General features: G+C 53.0%; 5 protein-coding genes across 5 annotated transcripts; 2 read left to right on the top strand and 3 right to left on the bottom strand.

Annotated features, from left to right (window-relative positions):
- Window positions 1-1,000: 1,000 nt before the first annotated feature.
- Window positions 1,001-2,891, top strand: J4E79_006208 (uncharacterized protein; the record flags this gene model as incomplete). The annotated part of the gene is made up of 3 exons (XM_049355080.1): window positions 1,001-1,173; window positions 1,224-1,945; window positions 2,002-2,891. The coding sequence occupies 3 exons, from the start codon at window positions 1,001-1,003 to the stop codon at window positions 2,889-2,891; spliced, it is 1,785 nt and encodes a 594-aa protein (XP_049210476.1).
- Window positions 2,892-3,513: 622 nt separating this feature from the next.
- On the bottom strand, window positions 3,514-4,704 carry J4E79_006207 (uncharacterized protein; the record flags this gene model as incomplete). The annotated part of the gene is made up of 5 exons (XM_049355079.1): window positions 3,514-3,525; window positions 3,584-3,685; window positions 3,737-3,990; window positions 4,046-4,515; window positions 4,568-4,704. 5 exons carry the CDS (start codon window positions 4,702-4,704, stop codon window positions 3,514-3,516), a joined length of 975 nt encoding a protein of 324 aa, XP_049210475.1.
- A 429-nt stretch (window positions 4,705-5,133) lies between these two features.
- On the bottom strand, window positions 5,134-6,520 carry J4E79_006206 (uncharacterized protein; the record flags this gene model as incomplete). Its single annotated transcript, XM_049355078.1, has 2 exons — window positions 5,134-5,348; window positions 5,401-6,520. The coding sequence occupies 2 exons, from the start codon at window positions 6,518-6,520 to the stop codon at window positions 5,134-5,136; spliced, it is 1,335 nt and encodes a 444-aa protein (XP_049210474.1).
- A 1,674-nt stretch (window positions 6,521-8,194) lies between these two features.
- J4E79_006205 (uncharacterized protein) lies at window positions 8,195-9,775 on the bottom strand (the record flags this gene model as incomplete). Its single annotated transcript, XM_049355077.1, has 2 exons — window positions 8,195-8,384; window positions 8,439-9,775. The coding sequence occupies 2 exons, from the start codon at window positions 9,773-9,775 to the stop codon at window positions 8,195-8,197; spliced, it is 1,527 nt and encodes a 508-aa protein (XP_049210473.1).
- Window positions 9,776-11,096: 1,321 nt separating this feature from the next.
- J4E79_006204 (uncharacterized protein) lies at window positions 11,097-14,394 on the top strand (the record flags this gene model as incomplete). The annotated part of the gene is made up of 2 exons (XM_049355076.1): window positions 11,097-11,312; window positions 11,362-14,394. 2 exons carry the CDS (start codon window positions 11,097-11,099, stop codon window positions 14,392-14,394), a joined length of 3,249 nt encoding a protein of 1,082 aa, XP_049210472.1.
- Window positions 14,395-14,713: the final 319 nt, after the last annotated feature.

Below are 14,713 nucleotides of genomic sequence, written 5' to 3'. Positions count from 1 at the left end.
CGTGAGGTCGATAGGTGTCTTTGGCAGGATCGGGAGCGTCAGGGCCTAGGTATCTGGACCAGTGAGGTTTGAAGATGCCGTATGTCATATCGAGATTCCAATGAAAAGGTTTTGCAGAGTACTAATGATTTCCTGCAAGATATCGAGACATGGGCGCGACTACGCAAAAGTGTCCCGCCAATGTTGCGTTTCTGTGGCCCTTGGGGGCTTCCGAGGTGTACTGCGCGCCCCGCGTTCTCTCCACATTTGATCCTGACGTCGCGTACGCGAGTAAGCACAGAAACGCCCCATTATAGCCTTTCACGTGGGGCAATGCCGTGTGATGAACTGAAAGGGTTGCTCTGATATAGGGTGTTGGTTTCTTGAGGAATGAAATGACCGGAGACCGAAATGGCAGGCGGCGCTGCTGCGGTGGAACCACTCCCGTGGAGTCATTCCATCTTCAACTTTCGTGACAGCAGCAGTCAACATCACAACCCCAGGCGCATACCACACAGTCCAACGATATTCCGACAACGCAGTAGCCTGTCGCGTAATGCAGTCATCTCTGGAAAGGTCCAATGTGAGCTGGCATTAGACGCGTGACTTGCTTAGCCCTGTTGCTGTCTGCAGCTGTCGGACCCAACTTCACGTCTAGCCCAAATTGGACATTGCACGTTTCAGCTGACGGCGCGCCAAATTCGAGGATTCAGCCAACGCGATATCCCTACGACTTCTTGACGCGTCTTGATCTACTCGATCAAGACTGCAGAGAGATTATGGACCGCCTGGCATATCTGTTAGCTCTCCACACCCGCATACAGGCGCGCGGGTGTACATAGCTGGAAACCTCGCGTATGTACGAGCCCCCTGATGCAACTAGAGATCGTCGCGCTTGAGTCTCAGCCTTCTCAGCCCTCAGCCCCCAACATCGCCTTGCAGCCTGTCCATCTATAAATCCATCTCGCCACCCGCTCTGGCATGGTTGCGCGTTGTCAGTGTCCGTACCTAGGTAGCAACCATGTCTACTTACTCCGACAACAGCAATGGCAAACCCTCCAAGAGAGGCACGATCCCCGCACTTTGGTCTGCGAAACATATTCCGCACAGTGCAGACTTCCCTGACCCATATGAATTGATTGGAGATGCATACGAGAGGATACCAGTCGCAGACGAGTGGGAATTGCCGGACCCGTAAGTTCACAGCATTGACAGTCTTCCAGGTCAAGACTCACGTAATGCAGCAACAGCAAGAGCCGGCCGTATTTGGCGCACATCAAATCGCTGTCGACTTCGTGGAGGACTTTACGACATCTAGCGGACTGGATGCAGGTTAGCACTACCCCACTACGCTGGAATGAGATCAAAGAGCACCCAGAGGAACGCGAAACCCGTGCGAATAAGACAAACGTCACCTTCGTCGAGTATCGTCCTGCCACTGCACCAAAAGCTACAGCGATTAAATCGCCTGCTTTGCTTCAAGAAACTCTTCAAGCTCTGTCGCTTGAGCATACGAAAGAACCTCCCCTGCGCCTCTTTATAGTAGAAGACCTGTCTCGACAAGTCATTGAGCTGCTGGGAGCGCGTTTCGATATAGATCCATTGTTCTTTCGAGAGCAGATCGATGACTACGTGTGGCACAACACTCGTGACCCCTGGGCGTCACCACCCAGCCTAGTCTCAAGCATGAGGCATCGGCCCTGGTTCAGGATGCGCAATATGAGGTTACGATACCACAAAACAGAAGAGGACTACTTCAACTCGAGGCTGGAAGCAAACTCTTGGAACGTGCTCAGACGGCCTGATAACGATGAGAACCATTGGCATTACCAAGATGGAAAGGGAGCAGTCGTGTCCATTATGCGCACGCGTACATCCATGTGGATCGGCAAGGACAAGAAGTGTGGTAATGGAACCGTCGGTATCGTCTTGCTAGATCCAACTGTTAGCCAAGGCCGGCCACTCTGTAAGTACCAACAAAATGACAGTAGCTGAGGTACTGAATTGACTGACACTGTAAAGGGTATGATCGCAGTAATTGGTTGCCAACACCGAAGATGGACACCAAAGTTTACCCCTCAATCAAGTCTTCAGTATCCTGGTTCGAAGACATTGTCCAAATGACGACTGCCTTCCCGTGGTTTGAGCGGAAAGACGGAAATGAGATTAACGCGCAAGTCCTCGCCAAACCAACTATATACACCATCTGCGCAGAGTGGCTCATAGTGTGCGACTATGTAAGAGCTCGTCTCAGCCAGATAGAGTGGGAACTCGAGATGCCACGCCTCTTCCGCTCGAAAGGTGATGCCATTGACACTTCGCTCAAGCGTCTGCATACCTGGCGTCGGCAGATCCCAGTGTTTCGGGAGATGATAACGGAGACGTTGGAACATGCGCTTCCGGTTGCAGCGCGGCTTACTACCCCGTCTACTCAGTCCTCCGTTGCGCCCACATCACCTCTCTCCGTACGCTCGCTCTTTTCCGACAATCTGACTATAAATTACGACAACGTAGAAGGATTCGAGGACATAGTGCCTGACTTCAAACGCGTCCTTGCCGCTGTCAATGAACTGCAGGAGCGAGTCGACCGCCTCACTAGTATTGTTACATCGGAGATATCCATCGAAGATTCGCGTCGCGGGCTCGAGGAGAACCATAACATGGCGAGGATAACATGGCTGGCGACCATCTTCATCCCGTTGACGTTTATATCTGGGCTGTATAGCATGAATGAGAGTGTTTCAGCATTGAAGACGACGTATGGTTGGTACTTCCTAACGGCCGTGCCATTCACGTTGATCGTTATGGCAATCGGCTGGGTGGCTGGAGGCGGCAGTCTGACACCATGGAAGAAAAACACTACGAAGCAAAAGGGCATGATTGGGGGAAGAGACAACAAGAAAGCCAAGTGACTCAGGGGTAGCGCACTCTGCTCTGTCACAATGTCTTAGGCGGCAGACTTCTCCACGTTTGTCTGTCAGATGACGTACTAATGTAGTATTCGTATCAGCTCCCACCCTGGACCATCACCAAGGCTTTTTTTGGCTACCACTTCCTCTCGGCTACAACGTGAATCTGAAACTAGGGTGCTGATGGCCAAGTCTATCCGCATCCGCTCGCAGGAGTCTATCGTCGCGTTCACCTCTCTCTCGCTTTCTGTTTTCCCAACCTAGGTACCAGCACTGTATGGCGGCGAGTACGATCGTTACTACCAATGCACCAAGGCTTACAGAATGGCCTAGAACATATTTCGGCGCATCACGCTGAAGATAGATAAACGTGCCGATGAATGCCGAGCAATTGGCGATGCTGATTACCATACCAATTCCGACTGCGCGGACATAGTGAGGCGCAAGATTGTTGGATGCCCATCCCTGATGACGGATGAGTAAAGTAAGCATTTTGGTGAGCAGGCGAAGCTTACCATGAGCATGGGCGAACCCTGAAAGACACCAATCGCGACCAGGAACGTCCCGGCGTACCGCACGGCATTCGTCGTCGCCACTATCAACATAACGTAACCGCATATGCCTATCACGCAGCCTCCTATGATGAAATAACCGCGATTCTTCAACTTGTCGGAGGCGTACGCCGTGCCAATTACCGTGATGAAAGCAGCCATGTTAGGTGGTACCGTAAAGAGCTGCGCGGTGGTGCTTTGATAGCCCATGCCGGCAATGATACTAGGAAGGAACAGCGAAAAGCTCTGTTAAGCTTTAGCATAGTCTCCGGCATTTGAGATCCGGAAAAAGCTTACATAGAGCGGCACCAACAAGAAGAACCAGATGAAAGCAGAAAGGTACGTCTGCGGGGCTTTGAGTGCCATCTTGACCCAATACCAACTGAACTTCTCATCGTCGACATCAACTTCGGTGGATCCTCCTGCATCAAGTCGCATGCGTCGCAATGCCCACTCCTTTTCTTCGTCACTCAAGAATGCTGCTGCGGCAGGGGTATCCGGCATGAAGAAGAAGCATACGATGCCGAACACAACAGTGATTGCGCCCTCAACTGAGATCATGTCAGCGCAACACCTCCACTACGTGAAACATTAGCGAGAACTTACTAAAGAAGATCCAGGGCCATCTTCGATACCCCCCAACCTCGATGGTTGCCAGTCCCGAAGCGAGTAGCCCACCAAAAGCCCCCGATAGAGGCGCGGCGCAATAAAAGAGACCGCTTCTCAGCAGCATCTCGCCTCGCCTATAGAACATCGCAAGGTAGATGATCACGCCACCGAGAATGCCTCCTTCACATAATCCCAGCAACAGTCTACATGCCACCAGCCCTGCAAATGACTGCACGAAGCCCATGAACGTACACACTAGACCCCATGCCGTGATCAGAGCTGGTAGGTATATCCCGGCGCGCAAACGCTTAACGAGTAGGTTAGACGGTACGTCGACCAGGATGTACGGGATGTAGAAGACGAGGAGGGCGATGTTAAACCGTGTACCAGTTGTGATGGAAAGTTCATCGGACAGGCCGGCTATTCTTGCGTTGCCGATGTTGCTGCGGTCTATGAACGAGAAGAGCCTAGAATTCTCACTCAGCATGGGCTTTAGAATAGTGTGGGATGGCAGAATACCATATCCCGAACAACCAAGGCAGAATACGAAAGTCAAATTTGCGATTCAGACGCTTGTCCAGGGCTGTGTCGATCGTCTCATCGATTGTGATCGCCTTTTCGATGCGTTCAGTGTCTGTTTCCTTGGGCTTATCCATTGTGGCTGGTTAGCAGACTAGTCACAGTAGAACGCGCTTTCACGGCAGCAACAGGAGGAGAATGCGAACAGAAAATGGAATACAGATTAACAACACCGAAGGATCTAGCTAGTGTAACGCCCACGTCCAAGCAACTGTACATCTTCCCGAACCAATGTTCATAGGCTAAAGTCTCTCCACATTGCGGGGAAGTTTCGAAGGATCACCAATGCTGCGGGGATGTCTCCAAAGAGCATGCCGAGCTATGGAGAAAGGCTTGTCGACCAGTGAGCTTCTCGCCAAATGTCTTGTGCAAGGGCGATGTGACGGATAATGTTTCCCCGAGCAGTGCGAATGAGGAGACAAGCTGCGCGGTTGGTAACCGAGATGTCAAGAAATGTGGCTGACGATGGCCCGAACCACGTGCCGGTAGCGCGCCGTTGCCGCCACCTATTTCGTCATGAACGCCCAAAATCCTCTAGCCAGAATAATGCTCGGCAAATCAACAACACGGTAGAAAATCTCTCCAATTATAGCGACCAGCGGTGCGCAGACCAAGAAGCAGACGAAAGTGCTCAAAGAACCGTTCATGCCGGCGTCGGCCATGTGCATGTATAATTTGATACCGGCGGTGTAGATGAGTATGGATTGGACGAGGAAGTAGCCTGGGATGTGTAAGTAATTGTTCCATGACTTTGTCGAAGAGTTGCGACTTACTGAAGCTCCTCTTGCCTAGCGAAACGAAGAAGCCTCCGCGAAGGATAGCCCGGGGCAATTCGAACGTCTCAATCAGAAGCATCGACCCAAGGATGATGAGGTAGTTGTCAACCCTCGCCATCGGCTGGTCTAGATCTACGTTCTCGTTCAAGAATCCGTCATCGTACAGCGCGGTGTGACCCCATAGCTCATTGTCGCGCATGTCTGGTTTTCCGGAGATGAAGGCGAACTGCAGCACAACACCGGTAAGGACCATCGCAGCGTAAAGTGGCCAGACTGGGATACCGAAGTTGCCGATCTTAAATCCTCGTTGGGACCGGGCCTTGAAATCCATGTTGAGGACCGCATCAGCAATGATTAGGCCGGTGACGCTGTACCAAGCCCAGCTCTGTACCCAGAACGCTGCTACGATGAAAGCTAGCATGGCCTTTACTCGCCATGAGGTGCGCGTATTCGGAACAATGACCATGGTGATGTAGACGGTATAACTTTGCTGGAAGAGCACGGACACTATCCAAAGCGTACCAGATGGGAAGACATCGTTGGCGGCCTGACTAGCGTAACGCTTGTTGACCCAGAAGATCTCGAAAAGGGAGTTGAAGTAAATCAAGAAGTTCTGGATCCGCGTCGGTGCGATGGTGGAGATGTTGCCAGTAGAGGCCAAGAAGTCGGAGATGTAGTCGGTCGAGGTTGTGCTGAATGCCGCTGCTGCAAAAGAGTAGGCGATGAAGGTCGGAATCCATAGTCTGATGCCACGACGGAAGACACTCGATGCGCCGACCTCACGCGTCTTGTTGGCGAGGTAAGGTAAGCAAATGGTGCGCGCGGAGAGGAAGATAATCCATGAGTAGATCAATGCCTCGTTGGCGAAGATTACTGAAAATGACTTTCGAAGTGCGACCTGGTACGCCGGGCCATCAACATTCTTCGAGTCTGGAAGGGCGGCTGGAAGAAAGGTTTGGAAGAACACGTAGAGGAATGATTGGAATACAAACAGGCCACGAAGCCCAATGAGGTAGTTCTGGTCAGCCGACAGGATTGTCGTTCCTTGCTCGGCCGACGACGAGGGGAAGATAGCCTTGAGTTTGGATGAAAGGGTAGGCTCCATTGTTGCAGACATCTTGTTCGATACCGCGGTAAAGATGAGGATCTCGGTGATAAAGAGGAAGAGCAGCTTACAAACAAGGCAATTTACCCTCGACTTCTGATTCCACACAGACAACAAAACCAGCACGACCCTTGGCGACTACTTGCGGCAGTAGCACCACGTCCCGTACCAAAGACCCCCCGTGGGAGACCCGAGATCAGCACCTTGGCCACCAGAACGACCACGTACCTGAAGGCGACTTTTCTTTCCGTGACTAGCACAGCATCTGCCTACCGAGCACGGGAAGCGTTGAGCTTAGTTGCAACGCAAGCTTCCGAGCACAATTCAGGCGCATGCATGCCAAGGGTCAGCTATGCTTTTTGTGGCGTTCTCTACGTCCCGCTGAGCAGTTGTTCGATAAGCGTTGACCCTAGTTGAGGCTGGCAGCGGGTAACTTTGGCGGCATACAATAGTTCGCATTTCTGGCATCCGGACCACTTACACGAAGCGGGCGGCTGTTGATCGTTATCTTGATCTCGGATGTTGAAATGTCGGCCTGCCGACTTGTAACGTTGCCGTCTTCAACATACACATCCCAGACGCACGTCGTGACGTGCTCGATGAAAAGCACCCTGATCTCTCAACACCCAGGTGCCGCCGGGCAACGGCCTTCCTCAGAACCTTCCACGTGTGGCGCATGGGGCAGCCCTACTTGGGCATCTACACCTGTCAGTGACCGCCATGTCGACTGCGGCCGTCCGTGCACATTGATTTTCATACCGAACATCCGTGCGATAGGCCACGAAGGGTCGTGAAATCCGCACGTTTTCCAAAATCCGAGGGGCTGACTCGTGTGCTCACACCAAAAAAGGAAGGTCCGCGTCCCGGAGAGCAAAAGCCCGCTGAAACAGATCTTACTCACCGAAGATAACGCCGTGTCGAATTTTTCTAGCAAGTTTGCGGATGGTTCCGCCGGCCTACGATGCTGTGCTACCCGCCAGGTGTAGTGTGGTAGGTAGCATCCCACGCGGCCTAGGGAACGCACACTTGCGAAGTGGATCTACGCGCTAGCGAGCGCGTGTCGATCGCCCGCATAGTCGACTTGTAATGTCCCGGCCACCCCTGGTGCTGTTGATTATTTCCTTTTTCATGTCGCTGGGCCGATGCTTTCTGGCAACGCATCAGGGTGCAGGGTCCGTTTCAGTAAGGCGCTGCCCTTCGGCCCTGCTTCATGCTAGGATTTTACTTATCTCTGAGTTTACCTTCCGTGATAGACTGTGCGTGGCAGATCGGAAATCGTATCGCCGACGTGAGTCGCCCGGGATAAGGCTGATGCTCTGCATTCCGCTGTGATGCCGCGCGTTATCTCATAGATCGAGTTTCACATGTTGACCACTCAGGAGCCAGGACAACAGAGTCAATCGATGGACAATGATCATTGGTAAATGAGAAGAGCGCATCATTTCTCGAAGAACCTTATTTGCAACAACGGTCATCATGACAAGATGTGCAGAAACGATTTGTAGAAATAGTGATTATGATGTAATTAATCGGGTATTATATACTGATGCGTGATTCATGAAAGCCTCAGCCGCCGCTAATGGCTTGCGAGCTTCATCCCGAACTAAACGAGAGCATCCAAAGCCTTGTGCCCCTTCCCTATGATATTGACAATAAAGAAAATTAAGAAGATAATATGATATGGCCCTACTTCCTAGCGGTTGGGTTCCAGGAGCTGTACTTGACAAGCTGGCGAGCGTGGCCGTAAAGACCGATTGTGGCGTTGAGAACCAGGTAAAACGGGTACAGAACCGAGAAGAGGATGATCATCCTTCTGGAGATGTACTCGGATTTGACCTGGTTGGTGATCCAAAGAGTAGCAATCAAGCAGACAATACTGTGACACGACACCGTTAGCATGGTACAAGATTACGTCGAGGGCTGTACGAACCTGATAATGAAAAGCCACTGTGACACAGGGTACTGGAAATAGACCAGCTTCCAGAGCTCCTCCCCGGACGTCGGGAACTTGACGATAACGAATGATGCGACCAAACACGTGTACTGTGTGACGAGATAGTACGAGGACTCGCGGATGAGTAATAGCGACAAAACACCGAAGCGAGCAGTGAAGCTGCGCTTGGCGTGCTCTTCGTGCAACGGATCCTTGACACCATTCCAAACCATCTTCATGTGTCGCATACTCGCTTGAGCCCAGCCCTGGGCCCACCGGAGACGTTGCTTCCAGAACGCGCTGAAGGTTGTGGGGGCCAGCTCGTAGGAAGTCACGTTGAGATCATGAACGGTCTTGGCACCTTTGGAGAATGCGCGAAGTGCAGAGTCGATGTCTTCAGTAAGCATTGTGTCGTCCATCTTCAGATTGCGAAGAAGCGATGTGCGCCAGTAACCGTTGGATCCACAGAAGAGACCAAATCCCCACATAGTAGAACGACCGGGATGAGAGACAGCGTAAATCTTGTCGAACTCGACTGCGATCATGTTGGTCATGAAGCTGTCGTCGGAGTTGAAGATGATGCAGCGGCCTTGGACGATGTCGACATCCTTCTCGGCAACGAATCGTTCAGCGGCCCATCGGGGTGAGTTGGGGTGAGGGTAGTGGTCGCAATCGTAGATGGCGATGATGTCAGATCCAGTGTCCAGCGTGAAGTAGTAGTTGAGGTTGTCTGCCTTGGAAGTCGAGTTGGGTACCTTGATGACTCTTGCATGGGGGAAGCGCAGAGGAAGTTGGTGCAGCTCAGTCTCCAATGGCTCGATTGGCTTGGGGGTGTTGTAGAGGACGACGATGCGGATCTTGTCAGAAGGGTAATCGAGCTGTTCAAGCGCATAAAGAGCGCGGTCCATGATGATGTCCTGCTCATTGGGTAGGTAGGCGACGATGAGAAGATCCAGAATGGGTAGCTTGTGGTGTGGCGTAGGGAACAGCCACTGCTTCTCCTGCGCTTGCGTGACGATTGCTCTTGCCTCGCGGCAGGGCGTGATACTGAAGAAGGCCTCCAAGACAGTCGTGCCGGCGATGTAGAAGTTGGTGCACATGTAAATGAACCAGAAGATGGCGATCAGCCCGTTGCTGCAGTACATGTAGAGGCATACCGAGAAGACGTAGTAGGAGGCGACCAGACCGAAGGGCGTCCACTCAGAGATCCAGGAAGATGTCCGCCCAATTGTCTCAGTAGCGATGGAAGGACTCTTGGTGACCGACTTCTCGTTGGCTGTAGGAGAAGTGACCTCCCCAACCTCAATTACGCAGTCCTTCGTGGTGTCAGACATCTTGAAACGAGTGTGTGATGTGACAGTTGACGATGGAAGAGGCAGTCAAAGCGAATGGTGACTATGATGGAGGGGGTGAGACTACTGACAAGGAGCGGATACAGAACATATATTCGGCCCTTGATTGCACAATTGCTTAGTGCGTATGGTAAACACCGTAGCCGACACGCAGCGACTGTAGAAGGGGCAAAACCGCCGAAGGGTTCATGTCGAAACCGTGATTACCGCCCGTGGGAGCTGGTCTCCATGCAAGCTTCGTGCTCAACTGAGATCAGCATTACCTAGCATCAACAGCGCCAAGTTGTGATAATGAGATTGGAGTGGGTCGGCCCTGCACGTTGGCCATGTCGACCCCGGTACCGCTCTACAGGTCGGGAATGGTGAATATGCCAAGTCACATGTCAAACCCACGTCCACAAGTCTGGCGGGCCAACCAGGTGCTTTTTACCAGTTGACCGCAGTTTGGTCAACGTCAACGAACATGCAGAATCGGGCGGGTTGGGGAAGGAACATCGGAGGGCCACATGCCAGCCGCTATCTTGCGGTGCATTTTCCTGGCATCCGGTGTCCACGGTGCCACTCAGGCTGCAGAAGCTGAGAGACGAGACACTGCACTGGGTATTGACACGACAATGGCATCCCGCAGCGGCGTGCTGAGCGCATGAAGCACGGCTGGGACTGGCAGTGCGATGCGGACCCTTGTCGCCTTCCGGAAACGGCTGATATCGGTCGATGCTGGCACGAAGATCAATGATCGAAACTGGGATGGTGATGAAGTTTCGTCGGGTTTGTTGAGGCAGAACGAGCGCGGGATGCATTGGGAGGAAACGTCTGTGCTAGCGTCGATGCACGGGCAGGAGTGCGGCGCACGTTTCCGACCCACCGACAGCGCGGGCACGGCATCTTCCTCAACCTTCTCGTCTGCACGTCCTACGGCGGCTAGTTAGCCCCATGCCACGACGTCCATTCTGCTTGCTATCAAGTACGGGCCTGCCAAGGAAAGCTTGCATACCTTTTTTGGCCTTGTTGCAGGGCCGCGCGCTCCCCGCTGAGGCAACGCTCCGATCATGACCCTCATGAAGCAGGCTAAGACTTTGTCCAAGATAGGGGACTTTGCAACGCCGTCAACCTGATGCCAATGCTGATCGGAGAAGCAAGGCGGCTCCTCCCCGTCCGGAGAGCAGTGTTGCAAGCTTAGGCCGGGGTCTTTACACAGGCCTTGCACAGCTAGCTGCATGCATATGTCGCAGACAAATACTGCCTTTCTGACTTGAGCAGCGGATCTGTCCCTGTTTCTGTTCAGTCACTCTCTCTCATCAGCATGTTTTCCTCTCATTTGCTCGGTCTTGCCCTGGTGCATATCTTGCCTGCGCTTGCGGATGTCACGCGTGGGCAGGACAATTGTACCTGCGGTTTCTACGACACCCAGACATCAGAGCTCTTTACTGACTCCATCATTGTCTACTTCAACGAGACTACCCAATTACCGATCGACTTCATCGCCGAAGACTTTGCTCAGAAATATGCAAAGGATTGGGTCCGTCTGCCGTGAATGTGCCTCCAAGTCCATAGCTAATGCTTCCCAGAATGCTGTCTATCGCGAAGGCGCCTCTCCCGACAATCTCAGATTCAACAACGACTCTCTTCAGCTTGTTGTGGAACCTTCGACTGCTGAGCATCTCGTTCGAGGTGCTAGTCTGCGGACAAAGCGACGCGACATCCAGCATGGCTCTTTCCGCACTCTACTCAAGTCTGCAGACATGGATTCCGCGGGCACGGCGGCATCCATGATGTGGAAGTACAATGAGACCGAGATCACCGAGCTCAGTGTCATGAACATGAACAACCGCCGAGACCCATGGGTGGGAACCTTCGTCAACAATGAATTCACTACGCGCAACCTCGGAATGAACTACAGTCAGCTTCTCAACAGCACGGCTGCGAACCGTAACTATACTACCCTTGGTGGCGGCCTCAGCAATGGCAGCATCAACCCATGGGAGTTCACCGAGTACAGGATCGATTGGACTGCGGACTACATCAACTTCTACATCGGTGGCAACCTCACTAGGCAGGTTCTACAGAAGAACAAAGGTGGCATGCCTTCTGTTCCCTCGGCCATGTTCTTCAAGCATTGGTCAACCGGTAACCGCTACTCCATGCGTGGTCCGCCTGAACGCACAGAGTCTGTTGCCGAGGTTGGCTGGATCCGCATGTTCTTCAACTCTTCTACAATGAGCGTAGATGCTCGCGAGGATTTTGTCGCCAGGTGCCCGTTGACCGATGCGTGCTCGATGGACGACATTGAACTCCGTGGTTCCACACCGTATGGTGATGACGCAACAGACAAATGGGAGCAGTACAAGGGCAAAGACATCAGGCGCATGCCGGCACTCTGGCTCTCCGTGTCATGCATCATATTCTCGACCGTCCTTATCATCCACGCCCTCATCAGACGTCTCGCTCCCAAGCTCAAGAGTGAAGCCCCGAAACCTACCCCAGCTTCCTCCACAGAGCCGAAAGAGTCCGAGGACGAAAAGAAGAATCCGTTCAGCGACAGTACTTTCACAGTGGCTTCGCACGAGATCTTCTCTCGTGGTGGTGCCGACCAGAAAACTCCCTCCGCTTCCGAAAAGCGCAACTCAGACGACGACGACATGGCGATCGAGAGGCTTCCCGGTACCTCGACTCTCGGTGGCTCTACACCCAAGGATGGTCTCTCCAGACCAAACTCGGTATTCTTCGATAGCCGTGGGCCAACGCCTTTCAACAGCAACTTCAACACTACGCGCGAGGATCTCTACATACCTATGCCACCGATGCCAGGAACGGCAGTGTCAAGAGGTGGCGACTCTATGTTGACTATGGTCGATCCTCACGCATCGATGATGACTCCAGGAACTCCAGGCACAGCGATCTCAAGAGATCGCAACTCTATGCTCACCTTGATGGACCCGCGCGCCACCATGACCCCATCCGTTCCCATGATTGCTCCCCATGACAAGATTACAATGGAGACCGTCACCGAGTCCGCCCTACCAGCTCCTCGTATGCGCCCCCAGCCTCTGCCTCAGCGACAACGTATCGACCATCTTGCTGGTCTGACGGCGCTCTGCTCTCTCGTGGTCACCCTGATGCATTTTGGTCTTACCTTCGTCCCTGCTATCGTCACACCTGGTGCAGATGCACACAACGCATCTGAGCCATGGGCCCAGAGAATCATCGGTCCGTTCTTGCTCAACCAGATGTGGCTTGGTGTCTTCTTCACAACCTCCGTCCGTTTCTTGACCGCACCTTACTTGCGCAAGGGCAAGATGGATGAGATCGCCAAGGCAGCCGTACGCCGAACACCCCGTCTTATGATTCCTGTCGCTTCGATGGCCCTGCTGGAATACTTCTTCATTGACGTTGGCGCGACCAAGTTCTTGCAATACATTCCTTCGCTGACCTGGTCGACCTGGCCCTACGTGAGCCGCTACAACAACTTCGGCCAGTACATCTCTGAAGTTCTCGAACTCATGTTCCTCGTCCCCAACGCCGTCCCGCAAATCACTCTGCACTACTGCACCGGTGTCCTCTGGACCATCGCCGTGCAACTTCAAGGTTCCTGGCTCGTCCTTCTCGGTGCTGTCGTGGTCTACGAGATCAAGACACCATGGAAGCGCATGTGCTACTACGCCTTCTGCCTAATCAACCACTGGTACGCTCAGTCTTGGGGCACATACCTCTGGCTCGGTCTGCTCCTCACCGACCTCGACGTGACTTACAAGTGGAAAGCGTTCCTGGCCACACGACCGGGAGCGTACTACGCCACCATCACCTTCTTCTGGGCCTGCGTCGGCGCCAGTTTCGCCGTCAACGTCATTCCTAACTGGGTCGACACGGACTTCAACTTCTCGACTGCGGAACGCGGCATCCACCCCGATCCTGTAACCGGTGTAGCCATTCAGGACACAGACCAGGCAGGCTACCCGCCATACTACACGCCGCGTCTCAACGGTGTACTCTTCGCAGGCGGCATGCAAGCCATTGTCGAGCTCTCCGCCGCGGTACAATGGGTCCTTTCCACGCCTCCTTTCCTCGTCCTCTTCCCCCACGTCTTCACCATCTACCTGCTCCACGGTCTTGTTTTCTGGACCTACGGATCCTGGCTCATGGTCGCACTAGCGGAGCGCGGATTCAGCTACGGCATCAACGTGACCATTGTCGGTATAACATCCTACGGTGTGCTCTTCGCCTGTCTTCCCATTGTCACGCCCATCATCGAGGCGCTGGGTAAAGACATGACGGCATTGGTATGGATGACAGCAACCAAGAAGTCGCCACCGAGACGTCGCACGCTGTTCCCTTTCCCAGAGGACCTCTTTACTGGCCGTGCTGTCAACGCCACTGCGGACGACAAGAAGGACGGCGGTGATGCGGAGAACGGCTTAGGTAACCGTGCCTCCGATGGTAGCACCCTCAATGGAAGCACCCCGAGTAGCGGCCGCCCCAGCAACGACAAGGGCAAAGGTGTTTCCACGACGGTCATGGAGTACAAGTTGAAGGCGTTCTCTACCGATGAGGATAGGAAGGACACGCATCCTTCGGCGCGCATGAGCCACTTCTCAACAGACTGATGACCGAAGCTCTGTTGGTTGACTGGGACATGCAATACCCAGAAATTGTTTAATGCTGGGTGGCGTTTATTTCGTGTTTTTTTATCGTACACAGTTGTGCTTTTCCTTTGCGGTCTTTTTCGTTGTAGTTATTACTCTGGAATATCGATTTAGAAGTTCAAGAAACGTTCATGTCTCAACCTAATCAACTTGCATAGTGACATTGTCTAAGACTTCATATGAGGCGAGTTGCGTTTGTCATGATACCATGCCAAGGATCAATGGGAATGATGATGATCTATCATTGCTATTCAAAGGGTTATGACTGCTATTTCGTATC

The sequence above is a fragment of the Alternaria viburni genome, assembly GCF_023758015.1.
Source record: "Alternaria viburni strain BMP 2772 chromosome Unknown scaffold_12, whole genome shotgun sequence".
Taxonomy (NCBI): Eukaryota; Fungi; Ascomycota; class Dothideomycetes; order Pleosporales; family Pleosporaceae; genus Alternaria; species Alternaria viburni.
The sequence above is the reverse complement of the archived record's forward strand: the minus strand, read 5'-3'. Positions and strand labels throughout refer to the sequence as shown.